Source organism: Momordica charantia (genome assembly GCF_013281855.1).
Source record: "Momordica charantia cultivar OHB3-1 chromosome 5 unlocalized genomic scaffold, Mcharantia_2.0 BLBB01000005.1, whole genome shotgun sequence".
Taxonomy (NCBI): Eukaryota; Viridiplantae; Streptophyta; class Magnoliopsida; order Cucurbitales; family Cucurbitaceae; genus Momordica; species Momordica charantia.
Window position 1 is genome coordinate 7,876,271 of NW_028275163.1, and position 23,223 is coordinate 7,899,493.

General features: G+C 41.5%; 3 protein-coding genes across 7 annotated transcripts; all 3 read left to right on the plus strand.

The window, feature by feature from the left end:
* Window positions 1-10,164: 10,164 nt before the first annotated feature.
* LOC148211221 (uncharacterized) lies at window positions 10,165-10,845 on the plus strand. Its single transcript, XM_088123928.1, has one exon. The coding sequence runs from the start codon at window positions 10,165-10,167 to the stop codon at window positions 10,843-10,845; it is 681 nt and encodes a 226-aa protein (XP_087980054.1).
* A 3,272-nt stretch (window positions 10,846-14,117) lies between these two features.
* LOC111025401 (DNAJ heat shock N-terminal domain-containing protein) lies at window positions 14,118-18,472 on the plus strand. 5 transcript variants are annotated; one of them, XR_002603531.2, is made up of 5 exons: window positions 14,118-14,602; window positions 14,993-17,567; window positions 17,751-17,879; window positions 18,031-18,163; window positions 18,240-18,472. XR_002603531.2 is itself a non-coding variant. In XM_088124474.1 (3 exons), the coding sequence occupies exon 2, from the start codon at window positions 15,167-15,169 to the stop codon at window positions 17,531-17,533; it is 2,367 nt and encodes a 788-aa protein (XP_087980600.1). In that variant the 5' UTR covers window positions 14,118-14,602; window positions 14,993-15,166; the 3' UTR covers window positions 17,534-17,567; window positions 17,751-17,962. The 5 variants fall into 5 exon arrangements, 2 of the variants coding, with proteins under 2 accessions (XP_087980600.1, XP_087980599.1); XR_015790976.1 differs by having other exon boundaries at window positions 17,754-17,879; window positions 18,237-18,472; XR_002603529.2 differs by having other exon boundaries at window positions 17,754-17,879.
* A 2,758-nt stretch (window positions 18,473-21,230) lies between these two features.
* On the plus strand, window positions 21,231-22,100 carry LOC111025407 (uncharacterized). Its single transcript, XM_022303269.2, has 3 exons — window positions 21,231-21,399; window positions 21,474-21,630; window positions 21,849-22,100. The coding sequence occupies exons 1-3, from the start codon at window positions 21,397-21,399 to the stop codon at window positions 21,893-21,895; spliced, it is 207 nt and encodes a 68-aa protein (XP_022158961.1). The 5' UTR covers window positions 21,231-21,396; the 3' UTR covers window positions 21,896-22,100.
* The last annotated feature ends 1,123 nt before the right edge of the window (window positions 22,101-23,223 follow it).

Below are 23,223 nucleotides of genomic sequence, written 5' to 3' on the forward strand. Positions count from 1 at the left end.
TCGGAAGATCCAGCCCCGGTGATCGAGCTGGAGTCTTCTGGGGGTCCCTCGAGGGAGAAGCGTCCCAGGGATCAGACCGAGGCGGCGGACGCCCCGCCTTTGGGCGAGGAGGCGAGGGAGGAAGCCCCTCTAAAGCGAAGAAGGAAGAAAAAGAAGGCGATCTCTCCCTCGGAGGTCGGAGCTTGCAGGGTCTTGCCTGCAGGTTGGGCTGATCGGGTGGACGATCCTGCGGCCAGGATGGGCGGGACGTCCGATGTGACGCCGCGGTTCAGAATTGAGCCGTCAAGTCTCGGGGTGAGGGAGCAGGTGACCCGCATCTCAGCTGCGAGTTTGGACCGCTGCCTAAGGAGGACGTCTAAATTTGTGAGCGCCCCTGGGTCCGTTCTGCAGAGGACCATTGACTACGCCGCCGAGGTAAGACTAGTGCCCCATTTTTTGCTTGATTTTGCCCAACAGGTAGTTCGATCTAACTTTTTCCTTGTACCATTTCTCAGGCGTTTGTTGCTTTCATTCAATCGGCTCTGGTTATAAAGGTCGAGCTAGATGAGAGGGAAGCTTTGGCAGCGAGGGAGAAAGAGGAGTTCTCTGCTGCCTTGGAGGCTGCTTCCTCCACCATGAAGGATGAGCTGCTGAAGGCTCACTCCGAGGTGGAGACTTTGAAGGCCGAGGTGGAGTCTCAGGCCGAGCTACTGAAGAAGGAGGAGGATAGGCGCAAGGCTCAACTCCGAGCTGCCCACGCTATCACCAGGGGCTTGGAGAGGGAGAAGTTCCAGCTCCTGAAGGAGAAGGACGACATGCTCCAGGCACTCGAAGCGAAGGATAAGGAGTTGGAGCATGCGACTGCCGAGCTGGAGACGGCGAAGGAGCGCCTCAGCAATGGAGTCCTGCTGGAGGAATCGTTTAGGCAACATCCTGACTTCGATGGATTTGCCAAAGACTTTTCTGACGCGGGCTTCAAGTTCCTCATGAAGGGCATTGCTTCCGACATGCCCGACCTTCAGATCGATTTCAGTGGTCTGAAAAGGAGGTATGCCGAGAAGTGGGCGTCTGGGCCTGGCGGCACCCCTGGCCCCCAAGCGTTGGTGGATCAATATGTCAGGGATCTGGACTCTGACTACTCCGATCCCGAAGAGGACCAGGTCGACTCCACTCAGGAGGGCGCTCCCCCAGCAGGCTCTTAGGCGACCACCCTTCACGAGGCTTTTTGCTGTTCTCCCTCCCTTTTCTTTTTGTTTGTAAGTGTCAGGGCAGAGCTGCAAGGTCTATAAGCCTTGGCTCTGCTCTTCATTCAATAAAGAGACTCCCATTTGCTTCTACTTTGTTGTTAGCGACCTCTTTTCTTTGCTTTTCCTTTGAACTGCAGCTAATGTCACCTCGCACCTCTTTACTTTTGAGGTCGCGCCTTTAATTAAAATAATTTGAAATTTGAAAGTTTGAGTTTGAATCTCTTAATGTTCAACACATTGCACCAACTCTGGAATGCGATCGCGTGGGAGTCCGTGGCCCCCATTTAATTTCTGGTCGAACTCGGAAGCATGAAATTAAATCATCACATTTATTCCGATCATAATGCTTTTGGAACAGTCGTTACAAATTCATTGAAAACCCTTTTGGCATTTCAAGGATAATAACGCTTCAGGTGTTCCGCGTTCCACGGGTGCGCGAGGACATCTCCTTTCAGATCGGCCAATACGTACGTCCCAGGTCGGACTATGCCCTTGATCTCAAATGGGCCTTCCCAGGCCGGATCAAGGGCACCCACATGCTTTTGGACCCTCCTTAAGACCAGATGTCCGACCTGAAAGGCCCGAGGTCGAACGCGGGCATTGTAATGTCTGGCCATCCTGCCCTGATATTCCGTCAGGCGTAGCTGGGCCATTGCTCTTCTTTCTTCCAACAAGTCGAGGTTAAGGAGCAGCTCTTCCTCATTTGTCGAAGGCTCGTAATGCTCTACTCTGTCAGATGGCATGCCGATCTCAACCGGGACTACAGCTTCGGAGCCGAAGGCCAGGGAGAACGGGGTCTCACCCGTCGACCCCCGTTGGGTGGTCCGGTACGACCATAGAACTTCTGGTAGCTCTTCGGCCCACCTGCCTTTCTTGGAGTCCAGTCTAAGTTTGATGCCTCGCTTGATGATCTTGTTGACCGCCTCCACCTGCCCATTTGCTTGCGGATGTGCGGGGGACGAGCTGAGATGACTTATGCCAAGTTTGCTGCAAAAGTCTTTGAACTTGGCGTTGTCAAACTGCTTCCCATTGTCTGTCACTATGGCCTGTGGTATACCAAAGCGACATATGATGTTCGTCCATACGAAGGACGTGACCTTGGATTCCGTTATGTGGGAGAGCGCTTCGGCCTCGGCCCACTTGGTGAAGTAATCCACAGCAACCACAGCGAACTTGGTCTGGCCCTTGCCCAAAGGGAAAGGACCAATGATATCTACCCCCCACTGCGCGAATGGCCACAGGGCCGAGATGGGGGTGAGCAGCTCGGGAGGTTGGTGGATTATGGTTCCGTAGCGTTGGCAATTGTCGCAAGTTTTAACGAACTTCTTGGCGTCCTGGCTGAGGGTCGGCCAATAGTATCCTTGTCAGATCACTTTGGCTGACAGCGACCGGGCGCCTGAGTGATTGCCGCACACTCCTTCGTGGATCTCTCTGAGGACGTACAGGCCCTCTTCAGGGGTTAGGCATCTCAACAGAGGCAGGGAAAAGCCACGTCGGTACAATGCCCCATCTCGGACCACGAACCGAGCTGCCCGCCTTGCCAACTTTCTGCGCTCCTTGGGGTCTTGTGGTGAGTTGCCCCTAATGAAGTCCGCGATCGGGTCCATCCATGAGGGTTCTGGAGCGCCGATTTCCATCAGATCTGGCTCTAAGATCGAGGGATTATCTAGGATCTCGACGGGGACCGACCTGGCCAGGTCGGTCTCGTACGTCGATGCTAACTTGGCCAAGGCGTCAGCATTAGAATTTTCTGCCCGCGGAATCCGGCTTACTTCGTAAGTTCGAAACTGGGCGAGGTATGATCTGACCTTGCCCAAATACTTCTCCATTCGGGTGTCTTTGGCTTGGTATTCGTCCTTGATCTGGCTCACAACCAGCTGGGAGTCACTGAAGACCTTAACACAAGAGGCCCTCAATGCTTGAGCGATTCGCAGGCCGGCAATAAATGCTTCATACTCAGCCTTGTTGTTAGAAGTCCGGAAGCTGAACCGCAAGACATACTCAAATCGTTGACCCCCTGGTCCGAGCAAGAGGACCCCGGCTCCGCACCCCTTCTCATTGGAGGATCCGTCGACATAGACTGTCCAAGGCAGGTCGGACCCGCTCAGCTCGGAAGGTGGTGTGAGCTCGGCTATGAAATCTGCCGCTGCTTGTCCTTTCAACGCAGTTCTGGGTTCGAACTGGATGTCGTACTCACTTAGCTCTATTGCCCACTTCATTAGGCGTCCGGAAGCTTCCGGCTTGTGGAAGATAATTTTAAGGGGCGAGTTAGTTAGCACCACCACTGTATGGGCTTGGAAGTATGGTCTAAGTCGTCGGGCCGAGGTGACCAAAGCGAGAGCCAACTTCTCCATCTGAGGGTATCTAGTCTCGGCTTCGGTCATAGCCTTGCTTGTGTAGTAGACCGGGTTTTGCCGCGCTTCCTCTTGCCTGATTAGGGCCGAGCTGACGGCACTGTCAGACACTGCTAGGTACAATTGGAGCTTGTCCCCCGGCATAGGCTTGGCAAGCAAGGGTGCCGAACAGAGGTAGTTCTTCAATTGCTGACACGCTTGCTCACACTCCGCCGTCCATTCAAACGGCCCTTTCTTTCGTAAGACCTTGAAGAAAGGGAGGCACTTGTCCGTTGACCTTGAAACAAACCGGTTCAGGGCCGCAATCCTACCATTGAGGCACTGAAGCTGTTTTAGCGTTTTAGGTGCCTCCATCTCGATCACGACTTTAATCTTTTCGGGGTTGGCCTCGATTCCCCGATTGTTTACCATGAAGCCAAGGAATTTTCCCGAGGAGACTCCAAAGGCACACTTAGCAGGGTTGAGCTTCATTTGATATGCCCTCAGAACCTCGAAGGCTTCGGCCAGGTCGGAGAGATGCGACTTAGACTGCTTGCTCTTGACAAGCATGTCGTCCACATACACTTCCATATTCCGGCCGATCTGCTGGGCGAACATTTTGTTCACCATTCTCTGGTAGGTTGCTCCTGCGTTCTTTAACCCGAAGGGCATGACCTTGTAGCAGTACAGACCTTGGTCTGTTATGAAAGCGGTATGACCTTCATCTGAGACATGCATCTTGATTTGGTTGTACCCAGAGTAGGCGTCCATGAAAGTGAGCAGTTCGTGCCCGGCTGTGGCGTCCACGAGCTGATCGATCCTCGGCAGTGGGAAACAATCTTTTGGGCATGCCTTATTTAAGTTCGTAAAATCTACGCACATTCTCCACTTGCCGTTAGATTTTTTAACTAATACAACATTGGAGAGCCACTCGGGATACGAAATTTCTCTTATGTATTCAGCTTTCAAACGTTTGTTAACTTCCTCAACAATTACATCACTCCTTTCCTTGTTTATAGGTCTTCTCTTTTGTTTCACAGGTCGGAATGATGGACTATGCTGAGGTGATGCGTCATAATTCGCGGGTCAATGCCAGGCATGTCCTCATGGGACCACGCAAAGACGTCCGAGTTGGATCTGAGGAAGTGGATTAGCTCCTCTCTGTCGGTGGCCCCCAGCTTGGTTCCTATGCTTACCTGCTTCTCGGGACTAAGCAGAGGAACAAGCTCGAGCTCCTCAGTGGACGCGGCAAACTCCTTCCTCGGCAGGTTGGCCTCGAACTCGAGCGTCCCATCCCTGAGAGTTTCGAGGGCGCAGACCGATGGGCCTTTGAGTGCGGCGGCATAGCACTCCCTCGAAGCGGTCTGTTCCCCTTGGACTGTGCCCACGCCATTGGGGGTGGGATACTTTAAAATTTGATGAAGTGTTGAGGGAATGGCCCGAAATGAGTGGATGATGGGTCTCCCAAAGATGGCATTATAGGCCGATCTACCGTCAACTACCACGAACTCGGCCATTTGAGTGACCCGAGTTTGGTCCTGCCCCAGCGCAACCGGCAAGTCGATGCAACCCTCTGGGATGACCGATTCTCCAGAGAACCCAACCAGCGGCGTCGGGCTTCTCTTCAATTGCGACCTCGTCCAGCCCAAGGCGAGGTAGGTCGGTAAGGACAGGATGTTAGCGGATGCGCCCCCGTCTACCAACACTCTCCTGACCACTACATGATCAATCAAGGGAGCAATCACAAGGGCATCATTGTGGGGCAGGTGGACCTCCTCCAAGTCTGCTCCGTCGAAGGTGATTGGGCAGGTCGGCCCCTGCTCCCCGACGATGCACACCTCGCGCCTGGCTGCACGGGCTAACTCCTTTCTTTTATGTCCGGATTGACCCCCGTTTGGCCCTCCAAAAATGGTATTGATGACTGCAGGTCGGTCGGTGCGCCGGGGTGGCGTCCTTGAACGCTTTCGCTCTTCCTTTTTCTCTGCTGAGCTGGTCCCGGGCTTTCCCACAAACTTCTTGAAGTAGCCGTCTTGAATTAGATCCTCAATTTGGCGCTTCAATTCCCAGCAGTCCGACGTGTTGTGGCCGTGCTCCCGATGGAAGCGGCAATACTTGTCCTTGCTGCGTCTCTCCGGGGCTCCCCGAAGTTTCTCCGGACGCTTGAGTAGTTTTTCCATTCCAGAATCCTCGATGTTCGTTAGGATCTCGGAAATTGGAATCGTGGTTGGGGTGAAGCGCTCGTACGGTCGGCTCCTGGTAGGTCCGTTCTCCGCCCTTCGATACTCAGCTCGGCCGCTGGAAAAGGATCCCCTGTCTTTGGACTTGGGATCTGTCCTTTCATCTTTTCCACTTCTGCCCCGCCCAATCTTTCGTTCAGGTCGGCCGGTTTTGGTTCGGAGGAGCTCCTGTCCATCGATGACTTTCTTTGCCTTCTGGAGCACCTCGGCGAAGGTGGCCGGGGACTCCTCTCCAAGTTTCACCGTGAGGGCTTCGTCGGCTAGACCGGTGAGGAAATAACACATGGCCGAGTCATCGGAGCAGTGTGCAACCTTCAACTGCTCCTCCTGGAATCTGGTGACATACTCCCGCAGCGTCTCACCCTCCTTCTGCCTGATGGTGGCGAGATGGGTCGCTGTCTTTTTGTCATAGTGCCGAGAAGAGAACTGGGCGAGGAACTCCCTTCTCAGCTGAGAGTAGGTCGAGATCGACCTGGCTGGCAGTCTCCGGTACCACAATCGCGCGCTGCCAGTAAGCGCGATCTGAAAGGCGCGGCATTTGATTGCGTCTGATGCCGCTTGGAAGTCCATGAGGCCTTCAAAGACTTCAACATAGTCCTTCGGGTCCTTCGTCCCGTCATAAGGCTTCACGGTAGGAGCTTTGAACTGCGGAGGGATTGGTGCTTCCAAAACGTCCGAGGTGAAAGACGATTCCCCCAAGTCGCCATCGTTCAGTGAATCGTCTTTCTGCTCACATTTGGCCTTTAAGGCCTCCACCTGAGCATCGAGCTTCCCCCTTAGCTGGTCGAACTCCTCCCTTGTGATTAGCCCTGCGGGATTGTGAGAGGATTCAGCCTGCTGGTTGGAGCTCCTGTGGGAGCAGGATGGTGACTGCCCTTTTCGGAGAGATGAGCCTCTCTTTCTGTTGAGATGCTCGCGGAGGTCTCCCCTCTGGCGAGTGTACCCCTCACTCTCGTTATCTTCGGGACGTTCCTCCTCGGCTGGGCCGAGGTGGGAACCCTTTTGCTCGCGTACGTCCATGCGCGTCGCCCGATTTTCAGATCGGGACCCTGCGCCTACAGCTAGCACCATTTCGTTATACATTGCCTCCATGGAGCGCATTTGTGTGCGCATTGCCTCCATCTCTCTCTGGAGCGCATCAAAATTCTCGCTTGTTGGAGTCGGGGCTGGACCCCGGGCGCCCTTCTTAGAGGTCCCACCTCGACCACGGGTGGCCTTGGACGTCCTCGGGTGTGCAGGCGATAGGGCAGGCGCGGTTATTCGTGCCGACCTGCGGAGGGGTTCCGCTGCTAGGCCGTCGTGACCTTGCCCCTCTACCGCCGCTGCTCCGTCCTCCCTCTGGTGGGCATCGCTGGCAGCTAGAGTCCTTCGATCCGTCGTATTGGTCGAATTCGCTGGTTGAACCATGTTCGCTCGCGTGTTGGTTTAAAGGAATTGGGATGACTTAGATTGTCAGTCGTCCTCATAGACGGCGCCAAATGTTTATGCAAAGATGTGCACAACAGTGTGTTCCTGGTTGTAGCTCGAACCCGGCCTCCGGACCGACCTGAACACTTGGGCGGACCTGCACAAAAAGGTGAGCACTCCGACGATCAAGTCAGTATAGGTCGGATTCCAAGTCTAGTTCGAAGCTAGAAATCATCGTACCTGATCGGGGAGTGAGGTCCCCTACTTATGGGTGGTGGTCCCGCTAATCTAGCGACTGTTACATTCGGTAATCTCGGGACCGTCGGTTACATCCGGTAATCTCGGGACCGACGGTTACGCCCGATAATCACGCCGCAGACAGTTGCGCATCTCGGCCCATACCGAGCTCCCCGGTGGGTCGGACCTGAGCCAGGCTCACCTCGGCCCTCACATTTGGCATTTGTCGGCGTTGGTGGCGGCCATCTCGGCCTTCCGAGCTGGGCATGATTCATGAGTCATCTTGGAGCACCAATAGGTGTCTTCCACGTGTCCCGAGTATTCCCTTCCCCAAACACCACTTTTTATCTTCTTTTTCCTTTTCCATTTTTTTATTCATCTTCTATCTTTTTTATCTAAATCTTTTTACAACAACTTCAGTTTATTTAATATTTTTTATTTGTAAGTTCGATTTTTAAATAATTAAATAATTGCTTTTTTTATCTAATAATATTATAATTAGATTTTAGTTGGTACACATTTAAATACATTATTTTTAATTTGTGACTTTATTGTAAAATAATTAAATAACCATTTTGATCCATTTAAAATATTATAAATTAAATTTTATTTTTATCTATATGCATTAAGAAATTACAGGCATCATTTAAAAATTAAAAGTTAAATACTTTAAAAAAAAATTAAGGCAACACATTTTTTGTCAAGGATAAACAACATTTCATTAAAAAAAAAATTAAATGTGAAAATGAGAAATACAATTTTTATCTCATATATCATATCTCTACATCAAAATCATTTGATTTCAGCCATCTCGCTTCTCGTCTTTTTTTTGAAGTTGTGTTTGCTTGAGTGAATTGAATCACATTATAATTTGGATGACATTGATTGGGAATCTAACTTAAATAAAATACCCACAAATATCCAATAATCAAACATGATAAATTTACCTACATTAAAAAATACTAAAAATTCAATTGGAATGTTTTTACTATAACTCCACTTTATTTGATATTTTCTTCTTATTTGTAAGTTTATTTTCAAATAATTAAATAATTAATTTTCAATCTAATAATGTTATAATTTGATTATATTTGTTAACCATTTTGATATGTTATGTTATTTTATTGGTAACTTATTTTCCTAAATCTTGTTATAGTTAAATCCCGATTTTTGTTATTATGATAAAATTTTGATAAATTTTCACAATAGAAACTAAAATAACTATTTGATTTTGAAAAAAAGATATTTAATTGAATTTCCAAAATCAAATTTTGAATAACTAAAATTAAAAAATATACACCAAAAAGTGTTTAGAGAAATAATTAGAACTTAATCTTGTAGGGACGACTCAAGAAGAGCTTCCCTCTAAAAATAGGCGTATGCCGCTTGAAGCGGTGGGCACACGATATTCTTTAGTTTAAGGCGAAAGAATAGTAGATAATGTCATATGAAGAACTTAGTTGGACCATTATTCATGTGAGCTGCCATATTAGAAGGGGTTTGATATGTAGATTAATTTTCATGTGAATTCATATTGGAATGATATGGTAAAGGATTCAAGTTATATACCATTTACTCTAATATTAAGTCATTACTAAATCTAAAAACTTAAGGTTTTTGTAGCATAAGTGGGAAACATTCTTATTCTAAAAATGGAACTTGTTATGGGAAGAGTCCGTTGCGACAGAAGGAGAATCGTCGAAGACCGTCGACCCGGGCCAACTCGGACCGACCCATGGTCTGTGCCTAGCACTACTTGGCGCCGACCAGGCCTCGACGCTGAGGCCACCTCGGCCAAAAGGTCGAGAACCCTAACTCGACTCCCTTCGATCCTCGTGCAGTCCAATCTGAAACCCCGCTTGATCTCGACCCTTGATTTGACATTAGATCACGATGAAGCACATGGGCCAAGAAGTCCAGATCTCCTAAAGATACTAGGGTTCAACTTCTCTAAACCCTAGGGAGATTAGGATTCAACCTCTATAAATAGGGAAGTAAGCCAAACCCTAGAGGTATGCTAAAACCCCTACTCTCCCCCTACTTTCCTCCTTGGACTTCTCCGATACTAACTTAAGCATTGGAGCCCATGTGGCCAAAGCCACACCGGTCCTAGTGCTTTTCTGTTTTGCAGGTCCCGTCGATCCCTTTCATACTTAGAAGATTGGTGCAAATTTGACGAGATCTCAAGAGACCAAATTTATGCATCAACAATTGACGCCGTCTATGGGAACGACTAAGATCAAGCCAAGACGATCAAATTGGCCGAGCACTGCTCGGATCCAAGGAGGTCTAGCGGAAAAGCAAATCAACCGGGTGTGAGACAGAATCCAAAGAAGAAACAAATCAACATGAATCTGGAGATAAACCACAACATTCTGACGACGAATACCATACGGCTAGGAGGATATCTTTGCCTGAGATGGCCGAGGGTGAGGCATATCGACAACTTCCTGAGTAGGTCCTAGGCGACACAGGACGACATATTCCAGGACAGTGACTGACGAAAATTCTTGAACAAAACAGATTGGCCACTTTAGTAGAAAAGGTCGCAGGGATGGACCAGAGCATATCCCTCCTCCTCAAAAGGCTTCAGCAACCAGGAAATAGGTCACCTACACTTGTCCGAGATCCATGGAAAGGCAAAGCTTTTCACCCCAGGATCTGGAAACTACACGATCACAGAAGTTAACGACACAGAAAACCCGACCAAGCCTCGAGAACACCATGGTCGACAAAGAAGAACCACTTAACCAACATGCAGGAGAATCACAGAAGCATAATGGCGAACTGAAGAATAGAGAATGCGGTCTCGAAGAAATTATAGATCAGACAGATTCGCCATTCGGGGAGGAGATAATGAGAGGAAAGATCCCTCCAAAATTCAGACTCCCTGCCATAAAGCAATACGACGACTCAACAGATCCTGTAGACCATCTATGCACATATAGGGAATGGATGGACCTCTACGGAATAACAGAGGCAATTAGGTGCAAAGTATTCTCTTTCACATTAACCGGCACAACTCGCATATGGTTTCGACAATTGAGAAGAAAATCAATCTTCTCCTTCAAACAGCTGGTCAGGGCATTTATCACGCAATTCATTGGAGGGCAGGATAGGAGTCGACCTGTGACCTACCTCTTTACCATAAAACAAAGATCGACAGAGAGCCTTGGAGAATATGTGTCTCGCTTCAACGAGGAAAGATTACTAGTCAGAGATCTTACCAACGGAATATCACTACTTGCTTTCATATCTGTGGTAAGAGAACAAGAGTTATTGTTCTCTTCTAGGAAAAGGGCCCCAACAACTTTCTCAGAAGCGTTGACTCGAATCCAAAAGTATATGGACGTAAAAGAGCTACTCCATTCAAAATGGGATCTCAACAAAACTCAAGACCTATAAGATCAACGAGACCCTAAAAAAAGGTATACCCCAACGGCAGTCCCGCTCGAACAAGAGTCAGGGGAGAGCAACGAGTATTGTGGGGATACTACTACGTCATCTTAAGAAACCACAAGATAATGTCATTTTTAATGATTAAATAGGTTTTTATTGCTTACAAATTAGGCAGTATATGTCGTTTGATTCAGATTACGTATGATTTTATGTTCCAAAAAACGATTACTTATTTCTTATCAATTCTAGCATCTGAGATTTAATTAGCTTTTACTACTTGAGCATTTATTTTTGTTCTAAGCAAAAAACTCCTGTGGGGGGCATGGATAAGCTGATTAACAATCGGTCAAGGAACTTGAATTGGCATAGATCTAGAAGCAGGCCGATAAGCTAAAAAACCAATCAGTGAAATCGGGGAAGAGAATCTCGAAGGTGCTGAAAGGCATGCGTACAGACCCAACAAGGTTAAAACAGAAAGCAGGCATGCCAAACTAATCAGCGAAACCCATGGTATAAAACCATAGGAAAAAGACAGATAAGTTAGAAACTCAAGGGTGGTATCATTGGCCCAGCTAAAAAGTTATATCCCAAGGCTAACAAAAGAATATCGATTGGACTCAAGGTATAAAACCATTAGTAAAAGCCAAATAGGTTGGAAACCCAAGAGTAAACCTTTGAGTATAAAACCATGGGCAAAACCCAAATAGGTTAGAAACCCAATGGTTGTACAACTAGCGCAACTAAAAGTTAGATCCCAAGACAAAAACCGTATGTTTATATATAAACTCATTGTTTTGAATTCTCCTACCCATTTTATAGAAGAACAAAGTTCTCCATCTCTCTCAAACCATCAACAACACCGTTCAAGTGCTGAAATACAAACAAGTGATTTTAGAGAAATATATAATTTATAATAAACATATATATAATTTATTTTCCAATTCCCATGGGGACTAATGAGATCTTGCACTAATAAATCACAGAAAATGTTTGAGAGTGGTTTCTCTTGGAATCCAACCATCTTTGGAAACATGGATTGTACTACCATTTCCAACTCTAAGCCTTTCATGAGCAGTTTCTTCCTAAAAAAAAGATTTTTCAAAAGAAAGAAACTGATTTACCGAATCATTCTCCAAACTTGCTTAGCCAGAAGAGCTTGATTAAAACCTTCTAGCTTTCGGAAATTCAAACCGCCTAATTAATTCTTTTGGTTGACAAAACTTGTCCCAACTGATCATTCAGTGAATTTTCATACGAGAACCAGTTGACCCCACCAAAATTTGGCAAACATCTGAGAGATCTCTTTGCAAAAACTAGTTGGGAGCCTGAAAACACTCGTCGCATAACTCGGAATGGTTTGGCCGACACTTTTAATAAGTAGTCTTTCCCAGCAACCGAAAAAAATTATCACTTCCAACCCTACATTGTTTGCCAAACTTTGTCCTTCAGATTCTTCAGGTCTTCAGTTTTCCTCCTAGAAAAGACAGAAGGAAGGTCAAGATATGTTCCGAAATTGTCCACAAGCGCACACCAAGAATAGCCTGCAAATACTTCCTTCTATCAACATTAATGTTAAGCGAGAAGCACATCACATATTTATCAAAATTAATACGTTGTCTAGAAGCTTTCTCGTAGCCATTTAAAAGCCTTTTCATCACCAAACACTCGCCACCATCTACCCTTAGAAAAATGAGGCTTTCGTCTACAAAGAGGACAAACCCAATTGAGTTCCTCTTAATCTTTTTCCAACAAAAATATCTAATTTATCATATCATGGCAAAACTAAATAAAATTCCCCAACATTTCAAAAGTTTTAGTTTTGCCTCAATTTTAAAGTTTGTTTTAAAAAATAGTTTCTATTTTTAAAAATAAAGCTAGTAAACACTATTTTTACCTATATATTTCTTTGTTTTGCATCTATTTTTTTAAATATAAATTTAAAAAATATTTTTTTTTTCAAAGACAGAGTTTTGTAAACGTGTTTCTCAGAAAAATTAAAACAGTACTATGATACTAAAAAAAATTGTGAACAAACAAGCCTATTTTTTTTAGAAACAAACTAAAAACACAATAGTTATAGGCCTTAGTAATTCCTATTAAAATGCCCAACAAAAGTGAAGAGATTGAAAGTGGATTTGGAATCAAAACTTTTAAATAATTAGAGGTCAAAGGTAAAATTGATACAACTAGTCATATAAGAAGCATTTTATGTCCCTTAATTGGACTAAATTTCGTAAATATTTATTAACGTCGGTGTGATATGCTCGATTAGTCTATATAACTTTCTACTATGTTGTCAAAATAAACATAGTTTAGTAGATATTTAGACGTAGGAAGTTCGATGCGCATATCACTAAATTGTTGAACTAAAAAGAAAAAATTTTCTACTACGGCATGCGAATCCAATAGTAATTAATTTTTTTATATTAAAAGAGTAATTAATTAATTAATTGGACATACCAACCACATTGGTATTCGATAGAATGGTATCAACAATAAAGACTAAATTTATTGACTTGTTTGAACTTTTAAAATCAAAATATTAAATGGACGCCCTACTCAAAATTTATTGAATAAATTTATATTTTAGGTTAAATTATAAGTTTAATATTAAGTTTTTTTTTTCTAATAAACACTTTTAACTTTAAAATGGGTAATACTTTCTAAAATTTTCTAACTTTAGATTTTTGTACCTAATAGGCCCACAAATTTTGTTTTAAAAATGTTAAATAAATCAAAGACTTATTAGACACAAAATTGAAAATTTAGATAGACATTTTTTTGAGGTCAACAATGAACAAATACCTTTTAAAGTTTAAAGTCTCACAACCCTCAAAATTAATGAATATACATGTAATTTAACATTAATTTAACTTATTTCTTGGCTAAATACAGAAAATAGTCCCTAAATTTTAATTTTTTTTCTCAATTTGATCATTAATCTTCTAACATTCTCGATGGATTTGTCCCATAAAATTAATATGTCATTAAATTATCATTTTATTAACATATTTAGATATGTGAGCATGCTAGAAGCAACAATGAACATACTAATTAAATTTGGTTAATTGGTATGTTGAATTTTGTTGATGAGTGGATTTAGTTTTATATGTCAAATACCATTTGAATAATAGGTTTACAGAGTTTGAATAGGTTAATAAAACAATAGTTTAATTTTTTTATCAAATTTTTTCATAGAATGACTGAGAATTTTCAATGCAAAAGACCATTTTAGCCTTTTCTTTTTCTTCTCCTTCCATTAAAGAAAATTTTCTGGCCCAAAAATATCAGAAAGAAAAAAAAACACCGATACAGTCGATTCATACAGTCCAGAGGTATCCTCCGTTCTCCCATCAAAAGGCCTTCGGGAATCGGAGCAAGAATTCTGGCGGAGCCCATAGCTCATGCAGAACTATTCCTCTCGCCTCTATCAAATTCCCCATCAACTCTGATCGAAGCAGCAATACTCTGAAGGAATCGACAATCAAGTTGCCGGCGGATGGAGTAGAGCAATTTCTGCGCAACAATCCGGCTGGAGTTTTTGTTGCCGCTGATCTGCAGCGACAGGGAGAGAGATCCCACCTATTGCTTTAAACTGCTCTACAAGCATTCGATTCCAATTGCTTTCCCCAGAAGGCTCCATTGGGGGATTTTTCCTCGCTTCGGAAAGAATCTGGTCGTAGTAGCGATACATGTGTGGTGACTGAGTCTGTTTATGGATATACTATATTTGGAATTCAACCGTCGAGCGTCTGCACTGAGGGTATTGGTCTTTTATCTCAATTTGGGTTTTGCTCAATATGACTGCTATGTCACTAGTTTTTTCGTTTCCGTTTCGCATTATGATAACTTTAGGTTGTGTTTATCTGGGTTTGTCTAATCGGTGTAAGAATGCATTTGGATTTGTTGACGAATGGTATTGCTGTGTGTGTTTTGTTTTGGTGGTTAGGTTATGTTTTGTTGCCTTCTTGTTGAGTAATGTTTCTTAGCAATAATCCGTATTAAGGGAGAAGAAAATGTGACAATCTTTCTTGGAATCTATCATCTCTCTCTGCTTTTAGTTTATGTAATTCGATGTGTATGGTTAGTACACGATATTTTTCTATTTTATATACTGAATCGAAGGTTGAAAGAAATGTTTCTTGTATGGCAGTTTGCTTCTCCATTGATGCTCAATGGCAATTAAGGAGCGCATTTCCTTTTTGAAGCATGAGGGAACGCTCAGTCAGAGAATCGAATAGGTGGTTGCTGAAGTTTTTGTAGCAAACAAAAACCCTGCTGTTATAATAAGACAACAAAGCAGGGAAGTTTATACAGACAAGAAATAATGGACTGTAATAAAGATGAGGCTGCAAGGGCTAAAGAGATAGCCGAGGAGAAATTTACGGCAAAGGACATTGTGGGGGCTAAAAAATTTGCTTTGAAGGCAAAAAATTTATTTCCGGGGCTTGAGGGTATCTCCCAAATGTTAGCCACGATTGATGTCTATATGTCTGCTGAAAACAAAATAAATGGAGAAGTAGATTGGTATGCAATACTCGGTGTGAATCCACGAGCTGATGAGGAAACAGTGAGGAAACACTATAGGAAGCTAGCTCTTGTTCTTCACCCTGATAAGAACAAGTCTATAGGAGCTGATGGGGCGTTTAAGCTTATTTCTCAGGCTTGGAGTCTGTTGTCTGATAAATCCAAAAGAGTAGTATATGACCAGAAGAGGAATGGTAGAGTCAACAAAAAGGTTTCAACTTCAAGGGGGAGTTCATCTTCACAATCTGGGAGAAATGGTTTTTACAATTTCGCAAATAGTGCTGCTATGTCGTCGAATATCAGGGGACAGAAAAGTGCCACCCGATCAGATCATTCTTCTGTTTCATCTCAAAAATCAAGACCGACCTTTTGGACTGTGTGCCATCGGTGCAAGATGCAGTACGAGTATCTCAGAGTTTATCTAAATCATAATCTTCTTTGCCCCAACTGTCATGAGCCATTTCTTGCCATTGAAACACCCCCACCCCCTTTAAATGGTGTGAAGTCTAATGGATGGGATTTTACACAGCCAAGTTATCAAACTGGCAGTAAAACTGCGTATAGTCGAGGGAGGAGCAATATAGCCTCATCATCATACATGGGACCAGGTGAATTGAATCACTCTACACAGAGCCCAAGTGACCTTCAATGGGGTCCTTTCTCAAGAATGGGAGGTACTTCATCTGCGGCTCAAGCTGCAACTGTAGTTCAGCAGGCGTATGAGAAAGTGAAAAGGCAACGTGAGGAGGCACAAGCTGCCAAAAGAGAGGAACGCAGAAAGCATCAGATGTCTAGGAAAGGCTCTGGTGCTTCAGGTACAGGGTACTCTGGTGCTGTAAAAAGAAGAAGAGGTATAGATGACATTTCCTCCAGTTCCCATGCAAGAGATATAACCAATCAGTCAAAAACTGGCATTGGAAGGACAAGGTCGGCCAATCTGTCTGGTTGTACCAGGGGTAATGTAAATGGAAATACCACACTCAAGAGCTCTCAGGATGTCTCTCTTAGTGAACTTCAGAATTTATTAGTGGAGAAGGCCAAGAAGGAAATAAGGAAGATGTTACGTGAATTGAATTCAACAACTTTAACTACCGGTGCAGTCAAAGAGGGAAATGAGAATGAGAAGGTAACTGGGAAGGGAGAAACAGCTCCGGTCTCATGCAAAAAGCATGCTAAAGACATGCCAATAGAATTTCTGAATACAACTAGTGGTTTTCCAGGCAATTTAAGTCCCAGTGATGCAGAAACAATGTTAATAAATGTCCCTGATCCAGATTTTCACGATTTTGATAGAGACCGTACAGAAAGCTCTTTTGGAGATAATCAAGTCTGGGCTGCTTATGATGATGATGATGGCATGCCTCGACGTTATGCCTGGATTCATAGTGTAGTATCTTTGAACCCATTTAAACTGAAGATTAGTTGGCTAAGCTCAATAACGAATAATGAATTGGATCGACTGAGCTGTGTTAGCTCTAGTTTCCCAAAAACTTGTGGGGATTTTGGAACTGGGAGGTGTGAGATTTATAGCTCCCTTAATTCTTTTTCGCACAAGGTTCTATGGTCAAAAGGCACTTACGGAGACATTTGCATACATCCCAGAAAGGGAGATGTTTGGGCTCTTTACAGGAATTGGTCCCCGGATTGGAACGAAGTGACATCAGATGAGGTAATACACAAGTATGACATGGTTGAAGTTCTTGAGGATTATAATAAAGAACTGGGTGTTACCATTACTCCCCTCGTCAAAGTGGCTGGTTTCAAGACCGTATTTCACCAGCACTTGGACCCAAAACAAGTTCGAAGGATTCCTAAAGATGAGATATTTCAGTTTTCTCATCTCGTACCTTCACATTTGCTTACAGGTCGAGAAGCCCCAAGTGCTCCCAGAGGTTGCAGGGAACTGGACCCTGCAGCCATGCCAGTCGACCTTCTTCATGTCATTGAAACTGCCAAGGAAGAAGAAATCATAGAGATTGAGGACTTGAAGCCACAAAGTTCTGTGAATGAGATTATAGATGTTAATGACGAAAAGACGGAAAACAAACCTAAGGAAGGAAGGAAGGAGAATATAGTCAAACCTGTAGCAGTAGAAGTTGCGGAAGATGTCCTAGAACTTAAACTGGTCAAGAAGACAGTGCACTCCAATGAAATGGAAGTTTCTTGAACATTGGATTATCCGGTCTTCATGAATATAAATGGTAAACCTTTGCGGAAGCTGATTGGAAATAGTTGACAACTTTAGCATTCTGACCATTTTTTTTTTCTCTTCAAGGATTTATTAGATGGATCCGTACTTGAAATCATAGCTTATAATGTTACTATACATTTTAACTAAAAGATCTTTTAGAAGGTTAATCTATACCCTTTTTATGCCACTGTAGCAGCTTGTGGAAGCTCCCTCGAGTCGTGTATATTACGTGCTAAACAGAACCACGTTCCTAGGATTTTGCAAGTTCAGTATGTATTCCCTCTCATAGCTGTCAGTTTGTGGCCTACTCAATTTACCATGAGTAAGTAATTACTTTCAAATCATGCATATTTTTCCTCATTCTTTATCAGCACACAAGACTGCTTTATATATTTGTTTTTGGAATCGCACTGTTGAGTTGATTATAAGTTAGACAATATCACTGATTATTAGCCATTTTACTCCCACTTTAGAGTGGCTATTTGTTGCTACCCTCAACTCGGGTTCGTGTTCCATATAAAGAAAATGAAGAAGGTGAATATTGAATGTTGTGGACGACGCTTCTCTTTCGACGAATAAGAGAGAAGAGGCCTTAATGAGAATCAGGTTCTTTTTGGTTCTTGAGTTGTCTGTATTATACTTGGCCACTCCATTCCTAACATATGAGTTTTATTTGCAGCAGTTCATTGAGCAGCTGTTTGGATTCATTCTCTTGCTTCTTGAGCAGCTGTTTGTGCCTGAACTGAAGTAAGTTGAAAGGGGTGGGGATGGATTAAGTTTGATTTTTTTTCTTCTTATGACCACTTTAATCCGATTAACCTACGTGCTCGATAGTGGATATTAGTTCACTCGACACTTCAGTTGTCGTGTTGTGCTACGTAATCTTTAATTAATACAATTAGCATTCCTAATAAATGTTAACCAATGTAGTGAAGAAGGTTAGAGATATAATTGAAACCTTTTATTTTCAGGTAAAGATTAAAAATTTTCCAAATACTAATTTACTTATTACAACTTTTTTTTTTTTTTCTAAAGCACATTTGTGATCAATTATTTTAACAGTTGCGATAATTCAAATTCGGCTTAAGTGTTGAAATTTTTACTTTTTAATAGGCTTCTGTTTGAAGAATCATGAAACGAAGCATTTTTTTCGTGCAAAGTTGATGAGATTCCAAAGAAAAACAACATTCGAGCTGTCCTTTTAGATGGAACTTGTGAGTTTTGGAAGGGTTATGTTGATTTTGTGCATGACTTAATTTAAAACGAAACGGAAGTTGAATTTAAAGTGAAAGTTACAAAAAAATAAAAGAAAATTAAACATATATAAATCTAAAGATTCAATCGGATGAAATTTAAAGTTTAAGCAAAAAACTGAACATCCTTTACCAAATTTAGAGTCAAAATTGATTTTCTTTTTTCTAAGCATGCGATTCAAAATAGAATTTGATTTTTTTTTTCTATTTTGAATAAAAAAAAGGTGGATTGGAGCCACCATCCATTAGGGTAGGCCTACAAACCGTTTCGACTGACCAAAATCGATCGAATTGATCTCAATCGGTCGGTTTTATAACCCCGTTGGTTGGTGGTCGGTTTGGACAAATTTCAAATCGTCCGTGGCGAGGTAATAGACCACGACATTCCTATATTTAAATCGTCTTGAATCAACTTTCAATATTCATTAAATTAATCAAATTATATTTTATTAATTTTTCGAATCGAGAATTATAGTCCAAGATGATAACATATTTCAAAAGTTTTTGGTTCCATTTAAAATTATTTCATGATTTTAGGGACAAATAAAATGCTATAAATTTATTATTATTTTTTTCTGTCATTTTTCGAACCTCTAGATAATCCTTCCTCGTACGGAAAACGATTTTCAGATCATCTCAGATGATCTTTCCTAGTCCAGGAAATAATTTTCGGACCATCCTTCTTAGTCTCATAATAATATTACTTTATCTTCAGTTTACAGTATTAGAAAAAAAAAAAAAGAACTTTTAAAAATTAAAATTTTTAATCCTTTTCAATCTAGAAAGTTTTTGAATATATATATATATATTTTATAACCGTTTCTTCTTGGTTAAAAAACTAATAAATATTATATTTTAAAAATAATTTTTCAAACCTTTCTAAATCTTTGTTGATAAAGTTAAAATTTTCCCTAATTTTTAAAGTTGTTTCTAACACAATTACAATAATAAATATGAAGTTTGAAACAGAAAAATTTGAATATTTTAAAAAGCAAAAGTTTTATTTTTATTTAATTTTTTTAAAACTGCAAAAACAGTACACTTCCTCAAAAAATTATAATATTTTAATGAGAAATAATTTAAATAAATATAAAATGTATATAAATTATAATATTTTAATGAGAAATAATTTAAATAAATATAAAATGTATATAAGAGGAAAAAAAAAAGAAAACTTGTATGGGGAAGAGAAGGAAGGGAGGGGTATGATTCTTGACCATGATATTAAATGTGTTGAAACGTTGACGTGTTCATCTATATTTTTATGTATCAATGAGTTTGACATCGATATGATGTGTAAATCAATATTCCTATCATATTACAAAAAAAATTCAACAGAATATGAAAAATATCAACATAATATTAATATTAATAATTTTTAACTTAATTAGAAATAGAAAAATGTTTATTTAAATATTTTTTAATTTCTCTATTTTTTTTTACAGAAATATCTATTGACATCGACATTTTAGTGATATTTTTATCAATGTTTTCATGAAATTGAGATCTCAACATTTGCATCGATATCAACATTTAAAACCTTATTGCTCACACAAGGTATTTTGATTTTTGCCTTAAATTTTTAATTTGTTTTAAATACACGTTTTTATTTGTATTTTTAGTTTGGTTCATTTTAGTTTCTATACTTTTAAAACGTTTATTTTTATCCTTGTACTTTCAACTTTGGTTCATTCGGTTTGGTCTCTGTATTCAAAACGTTCATTCTGATCATTGTATTTTTTAGAAAGCAATAATTTTTAACCTTTCATTTTCATTTTTATCTCATTTATTTCAATAAAAAATGTAGCCATAAATTTATTTTAAAAAAATTTCCATTGTATATAAAATTTATATTAAAATTTTGCAAATACGGACTAAAATGATAACTTTTTAAAATATAGAGACTGAAACGGAACGGATGCTTTAAAAGCATATGGACTCAACTAAATAAAAAGTTTTTTTTTTATTGACAAAACTTAATAAACAAAAGTTCAAAATATATTTATTTTTTTGAGTACAACATATATAGATGGGTAAAAAATTCAAAATATAAAAATCAAAATGGATATTTTAAAAGTACATTAAAATGAATCAAAATTCAGAATATAAATCACAAAATAGTATTTAAACGTTTAAAAGGAGAGAATTTTGACAAATACAAAATGTGCAAGGGCATTTAGGTCAATTACCCTTGAAAAATTGCGAAATTACATAGCTGCCCTGGGCTGGCGGGCGGGGTAAAGACGACCGAGTTGCATTATCTGGATCCCATGGTTTTGACGCGGAAACAGGCGCCAGATGACGTGGCAGAACAACCCCTCAACGTGGCATCCGATTAACCATTGACGTTTCGCCACGTACACTAACTTACGTGGTACGCTACACGTTACACTCCATAAATACAATGTGCGCAATAAATATCAAAAAAAAAAAAAAAAGGGATCTTGTTTCTGTTCGTAGATAAAATCTGTGTGAGTTTGCCGGTGGAAGAACGAACGAACGAATTCGACTCCAATTTTCCCCTCTCGATCCGATCGAGTTCTCTGCTCCAATTTGTTTTCCGCCTCCGAGATCTCGCTCTCAACAATGGTAATCATCTTTCTCCGTTCTAATTTCTTTGTTTTCAGCCTAGGGTTGATGGTGGAGTTTTCTGGTTTTTGTAGACGACATCGCGGCGTCTTGCAGATCGGAAGGTGGAGAGGTTCGAGAAGAACATTTTGAAGAGAGGGTCTGTGCCCGAGACGGCTACCAAGAAGGGAAAGGACTACCCCGTTGGCCCTATTCTTCTTGGATTCTTCGTTTTTGTCGTCATTGGATCATGTGAGTTTTGCACATTCCTCTTTAATCTGCGTTTTGGGTTTATACTTTATTGATTTTCTCAACCCAAAATTCTCCAGATTTGATAATTTCAATCAATTTGAACTTCTTGAATGATTTGTTGTTGAGGTTGACGTCCTACAGAGGCTAATTTGGACTTTAGGGTTGCTGGTTGTGCTTTTGCGCTGATCTCTGATTCCATTGTTGAATTGCTATTGCAGCTCTGTTTCAGATAATCAGGACGGCAACAAGCGGAGGCATGGCTTGAGCCATCTTCAGTTCTGAAATTCCAGAGGAGGCAGGGCATGAGGTTAATGTTCTTGTGTTATTTGATGTTTTGGTCGTCCTCTCTTTGGTTTTCTGCTAGGAAAAGAAGTTGGTAGTGTAGAAAGTAAAGACCATTTCTGGTCATCCTGTGAAGTACTTGAAAAGTAATTTGAATAACAGTGCACACATCTTATGTGCTATGGCTATGTTCTGCTTTTTCTGATGCGCCCTTTCCTTCCTTTTGAAGGAATTCCATTGGATTCTATGTTTTTTTTTTTCCGCATCTTATCCATCCTCGTAAAGTGCAAAACACTAATTTTCCTTCTAAAGTCATCTCAAAATCATCCCCAAATATAAAATAAAATAAAGAGCACCCTTCAAACTACATGAGCTATATTACATAATCTTATTATGCATGGTGCTATGAAGTCTAGTTCTTTGGACCAATTTTTTTATGGGTTTGTTTTGGTGTCGTGTCGCCCATGCCACATCTTTGTGAGAAGTCTTTGAAGGGCTTCCATTGAGCACATTTGATGATCAGTTTGATCAAATCAACAGACATGACGATTTGTTCTCTTTCCAGTATTTCCGTCTAAACTCTTAGATTCTCTTCATGATTTAATCATTAAAAAATAACAAAATATATATCAATGTGAAAATAAACTAATGAATTAAATAAAAGAGATCTATGATTGTGAAGCCTTGAGTTGAAAGACTAGTTCTTTGAATTGAAAAGTCATGCCCCACTCTCTGATCTATATCATCAATCCATCATTAAAAGGTTAGATTTGCAGGGGTCTACCATGAAGGTCAAAGTTGCTGCACAGAGAAAAACTTGTTATTGTAACATGATAAACACATCATCAGATCAAATACCTCCAAAATTTTAGGAACCAAAATAGCCTATGTGTTATACCTGAGCGTTGGATATGAAAAAGATGGGCAGAAATCCAAAGGGAGGTTAGAAGAAAAGAACAAAAGGGGAAGAGAAATGGTGGAGCATGAGAGATGAGAGGGTGTGTTGTTAGCCAAGGAGACCGCCTGTAAGACAACCCACGACACAGACACAACACAACACAACACAACACCAAACATAACTGTTAATTAATAAACTCTTGAGTAGCTTTGTTTTGTTTGTGAGTCTGTGTCTGTGGCTTGTTCTTGTACATATGAACTGATATGCTTGTAGAAAGTTGCATGCAGGCAAGTCATCCTTGGCTACAACCACCACCCACCCTCTGCATTCTCATGCACCACCACTCTTCCTCTATACTCTACACAGAGACAGCTTATTTGTTGCATATATACATATTTTTGTGTCATGTTCTG

Bases quoted from the DNA above. Each gene is read 5' to 3' on its own strand.
- LOC111025401 (XM_088124474.1), top strand. From the start codon at position 15,167: ATGGACTGTAATAAAGATGAGGCTGCAAGGGCTAAAGAGATAGCCGAG.
- LOC111025407 (XM_022303269.2), top strand. The intron at 21,631-21,848 runs GTGAGTTTTGCA...TTGCTATTGCAG, and splicing joins TTTTGTCGTCATTGGATCAT to CTCTGTTTCAGATAATCAGG.
- LOC148211221 (XM_088123928.1), top strand. From the start codon at position 10,165: ATGGTCGACAAAGAAGAACCACTTAACCAACATGCAGGAGAATCACAG.